This window comes from Cricetulus griseus, chromosome 3 (genome assembly GCF_003668045.3).
Source record: "Cricetulus griseus strain 17A/GY chromosome 3, alternate assembly CriGri-PICRH-1.0, whole genome shotgun sequence".
Lineage (NCBI taxonomy): Eukaryota > Metazoa > Chordata > Mammalia > Rodentia > Cricetidae > Cricetulus > Cricetulus griseus.
Window position 1 is genome coordinate 7,439,832 of NC_048596.1, and position 4,266 is coordinate 7,444,097.

General features: G+C 42.4%; 1 protein-coding gene across 1 annotated transcript; it reads right to left on the reverse strand.

Annotated features, from left to right (window-relative positions):
* Window positions 1-1,108: 1,108 nt before the first annotated feature.
* On the reverse strand, window positions 1,109-3,298 carry LOC107977217 (putative 60S ribosomal protein L39-like 5). Its single transcript, XM_027407464.1, has 2 exons — window positions 3,194-3,298; window positions 1,109-1,264 (listed from the first exon to the last, which is right to left on the reverse strand). The coding sequence occupies exons 1-2, from the start codon at window positions 3,296-3,298 to the stop codon at window positions 1,109-1,111; spliced, it is 261 nt and encodes an 86-aa protein (XP_027263265.1).
* Between the last annotated feature and the right edge of the window lie 968 nt (window positions 3,299-4,266).

Here is a 4,266-nt window from a genome sequence, read left to right on the forward strand (position 1 = left end):
GATCAAAGTGATGAAAGTCTCAATGGTAAAAAAAAAAAAAAAAAAAAAAGCAAGCTCCTTAAACAGAAACACAGAAAGGGAAGAGAAACCTGGAATGTTTAAAGGCACCAGAGTCCCAGTGCTGTGATAGAAAACCCAGCAGCCATCTGCCATTCACGGAGCAGGGGTAAAGCAGGAAGCATCTTTGAAGAGTATTAGTCAAAATTTTTCTGAATTTGATTTTTTTAAAAAAAATGTATAAACCTACAGATCTCACAAGCTTGATAAATGCCAAGCAATATGAACATGAAGCAAACTCACAGTGATGTACAACAAAATTGTCAAAAGGCAGTGATAAGAATGTAGTGAAGACGGTGGGTCGGGGGAAGACGGGACCTACATATAAACAAGGTGAGAAGGTTACAAGGTCAAAAGCAATAAAAGCAAAACCACACTCAAGAGCAAGATTAGTGAATAAATCAACCAGCACTGGCGAGGTGGAATCACGCTTGAACTCTATTGGAAAGTGAAGGCAGAGGGCCCGGGACTGCTCAGTGGCAGAGCACGTCCTTAGCATGAGCACACGCCTGGATTCTAGCCCACCAGTGCAGGGGCGGGGAGAACACAAAGGCAAAATAATGACTGTAGAGGAAAACATAACCTGCATGATTTTATCAACAGACCAAGAAAAGTTACAGAAAGTCTCAACAAAAAGGACCAGATGAAGCACACTCCAGGTGTTTGAGCAATAGAAATTGGGAAGCTAATGTTGACATGAGAATTTAGCATTGACTCAAAGGACTGAAGAACTGCAGAAATAGACTCCACCCGCATTACAGAGAGCTCCACCCACATTACAGAGCACACTCTGCTTTTCGAAAAGCTGGTAAACATGAAATTTTAAAAACAGTGAAATAATATCTATGCAAATATAAAATAATTCCTTTTAACAGTATTTTAAAGATATTTTACCTTTTTCTACAGTTTGAAAGGTTCTACACTTTATTACTGGACAAACCACACCCCCAATTTAAACTTGACCAAGGTTGAAAATGTTGACCTCCATCTGGCAGGATTGATCAGTGACACAATCCAGACTGAACTCCCAGTCTTGCCACAGTGTGAATCCTCAGAGACCCGACTTCCTTCTCCTCCAGGCTCCTCTCTGAGAGTTGTACCTGATTTTGTAACCAGTTTTCACGTGAATCCATTGAGGAATAGAACAATTTTGCTCCTGTTTCTTGTCCAGGGATTGCTTGATTTTCAATGTCTTGTGAGAAGATATCTAGAGAGCCAAGGCAGGTATATGGTACATAGCGGTGGAAGAGCCAAGGCAGGTATATGGTACATAGCGGTGGAAGAGGGGAGAAGATGGATGTGTCACCTTCTAACAGTGCAGAAACATAATGTGCCTGGAACATTTGGAAGTAAAAGGATGATCATAGTAGACAAAGAGGAAAGGAAATATACTTCGTGAGTTTCTACATCAGTTTGTAAATCTAAAAGAAACTACTAAAGATATTAACTAAAACAAAGACCCTTAGCTAATAAGTTAACAATGGAAAATAATGAGATGGTTTTCAACCGAGCCATGTTGATAATGACATTGAAACTCGGAGATTGACAAGCCAGTGAAGGAGGAGGGCCAAATAGAAGATGCAGTCATAGAACCATGAAGAGACAAATGAGACAAACACTAGACAGAGGAATGAAGGCATGGCCGCTTCACACACTTACACAGTTGCCAAGCAGATGTGATCGCAATACTCTGCACTCAGTGTGCAAAGCTTCAAAATACATAAAGCAAAACTGACAGGGAAAGTTAGCCAAAGGGAAAACAGATCAAAGTAGAACTTATGTTCAAGACCTTATATCTTGAACTTATGTTCAAGACACACCTCTCTTATTAGTTAAAATAACAAAGACAGGTTTGTAGTTTGTAGGGCTATAAAATAATTAAACAGTGACATGGGAGATAATCCAGAAATATCAACACGGAAAGACACAGTTACATTAGGGTGAGCAGGTTCCAAGCATGCACAGTACCGTGGGGAAGGGATAGGCTCCTCAATAAGGCATGATTCAACTGTGCTTCTATGAGGAGAAAGCAATAGTCTTGACCTTGACCACATACTAATCCCAAGCATTGCTTTTAGACAGGCTGCAGGAGGACCCAGGTGAAGGTTTTTTAAATTTTTTATTCATTTTACGTACCAACTACAGTTCCCCTTCCCTCGACTCTTCCCACTCCCCCACCTCCCCTCAACCCACCCCCGTCCACTCCTCAGAAAGGGTTAGAACTCCCATGGGGAGTCAACAAAGCTTGGTACATTCAGTTGAGGCAGGACCAAGCTACTCTCCACTGCATCAAGGCCAAGCAAGGCATCCTACCATATGGAACGGGCTCCAAAAAGACAGTTCATGCACTAGGGATAGGCCACACAACTGTCACCCATATGCAGAGGGCCTAGGTAGGTTCCATGCAGGTTCCCCAGATGTCGGTCTAGAGTCCATGAGCTCCCATGAGCTTGAGTTAGTAGTCTCTGTGGGTTTCCCCAACATGATCTTAACCACCTCTGTTGCTCATATAATTCTTCTCCCTCTCCTCAACCAGACTCCCACAGCTCAGCCTGGTGCATGGCTGTGGATCTCTGCATCTGCTTCCATCAGTTACTGGATGAAGGCTCTATGATGACAATTAGGGTAGTCAGCAATCTGATTAGAGGGTAAGGCCTGTTCAGGCACCCTCTCCACTATTGCTAAGAGTCTTAGCTGCGCTCATCCTTGTGGATTCCTGAGAATTTCCCTAGCACCAGGTTTCTCCCTAACCCCATAATGGCTCCCACTATCAAGATATCTCTTTCATTGCTCTAGGAGAATGTTTTAAGTGTAGACATAGTTTCTCAAATGTCCACGAAGTCCACTAGCCACAAAGGAAAAATCTGATAAATCAGACTATATTAAATTTTTTTGTTCATGAAAAGATTTCAAGGTTTTTTTTTCAAAATAAAACAAACAGTAATAGACTCACCTAAAACATACAAAGACATGTAATTAGTAAACAGAGACCAGTGACACAATCAGAGAATGGACAAACGACTTGAGCAGGCACTTGAGAAGGGTCCCCTGTTGGCTCGTACACAAGCTATGAGACTGACTTCATGTGTCATGAGGAAAAACCAAATTACTGTGAACAGGGACCACAGTGCCCTACCAGCAAGAGGAAGAGGAAGGTGGCCATTTCAAACATCTTCGAGGACTTGGAACCCAGGCGCTCTCCATACTGCCATGGGTGGACTGTAAATCGGTACAGCCACATTGAAATCCATCCCACTGCAGCTTCCAAAATCGAAATATCTGCAACCCAGAGATCTCATTCCTGGCGGTACAGCCAGCATAAATGCACAAATGTGCATGTACAAAAAAATGCTCATAGTAGCTTACCTGTAACTCCCCCAAATCTGAATAATCAAAACACCCATAAACAGTAGGATAAATATTCATTGCAATGCTGGGCAGTAGCAAGAATGCTCCTACAGGGCTCCTCCAAGGCCTGTGTATCGGTTCCTGACTCCAGGTTCTTGTCCCGATATCCCTGATTGATGATTGCAAACTGAAATAAACCCTCCCTCCAAACAAACAAACAAAATACCAAATGTGTCTCAGTTATTTCTTTTGTCATAAAAGTTTAGACCGTTTATTAGAATTTTTAGATATGAGGATATTTAGTGATTTATTACTGTTCCCATCATAAAGTTTAAACTTTATAGTCCTAAATAAAATTATAAGGAAAAAATTGTTGAGCCTGCAGATTAATGTCATAAATATGATGAAGCAATGAAGTCACACTTACACAAGGTATGGGTCAGTATTTACAACTAGGGGCAAGAGAGATGTCTCACTTAAAAACACGTGCTGCCCTTCTGTTTCCTGCACATACAGGGTGGCTCAAGACTACCCGTAACTCCAGTTCCAGAATACAGGGACCCTCTTCTAGGCTCCTGGTACCAAACCTGCATATGATACATAACTTACACACAGACAAATAAATAAGTGAATTCTTTGTGGGGGGAGAAATGGATCGTTAGTAAAGAGCACTGTTCCTCTTGCAGAGGGCCTGGGTTCAGGTCCCAGGTGTTACGGTGGCAGCTGCACCCCAAGCCCGGGCATCCATATAACCAAAGAATCTGGGATGTTATGGTGGAGGTTCCACCCAAGACCCCTCTCCTATCCCTCCAAACCCTCTGCGTCTCAGAAAGCCCACAAAATGATGACCCTTCCCCCAGA

Excerpts from the sequence above, each read along its gene's own strand:
- LOC107977217 (XM_027407464.1), bottom strand. The coding sequence starts at position 3,298 with ATGTGGCTGTACCGATTTACAGTCCACCCATGGCAGTATGGAGAGCGC. Across the intron at positions 1,265-3,193 it reads CCTTCCTCTTCCTCTTGCTG|ATATCTTCTCACAAGACATT; the intron begins GTAGGGCACTGT and ends TTGGCTCTCTAG.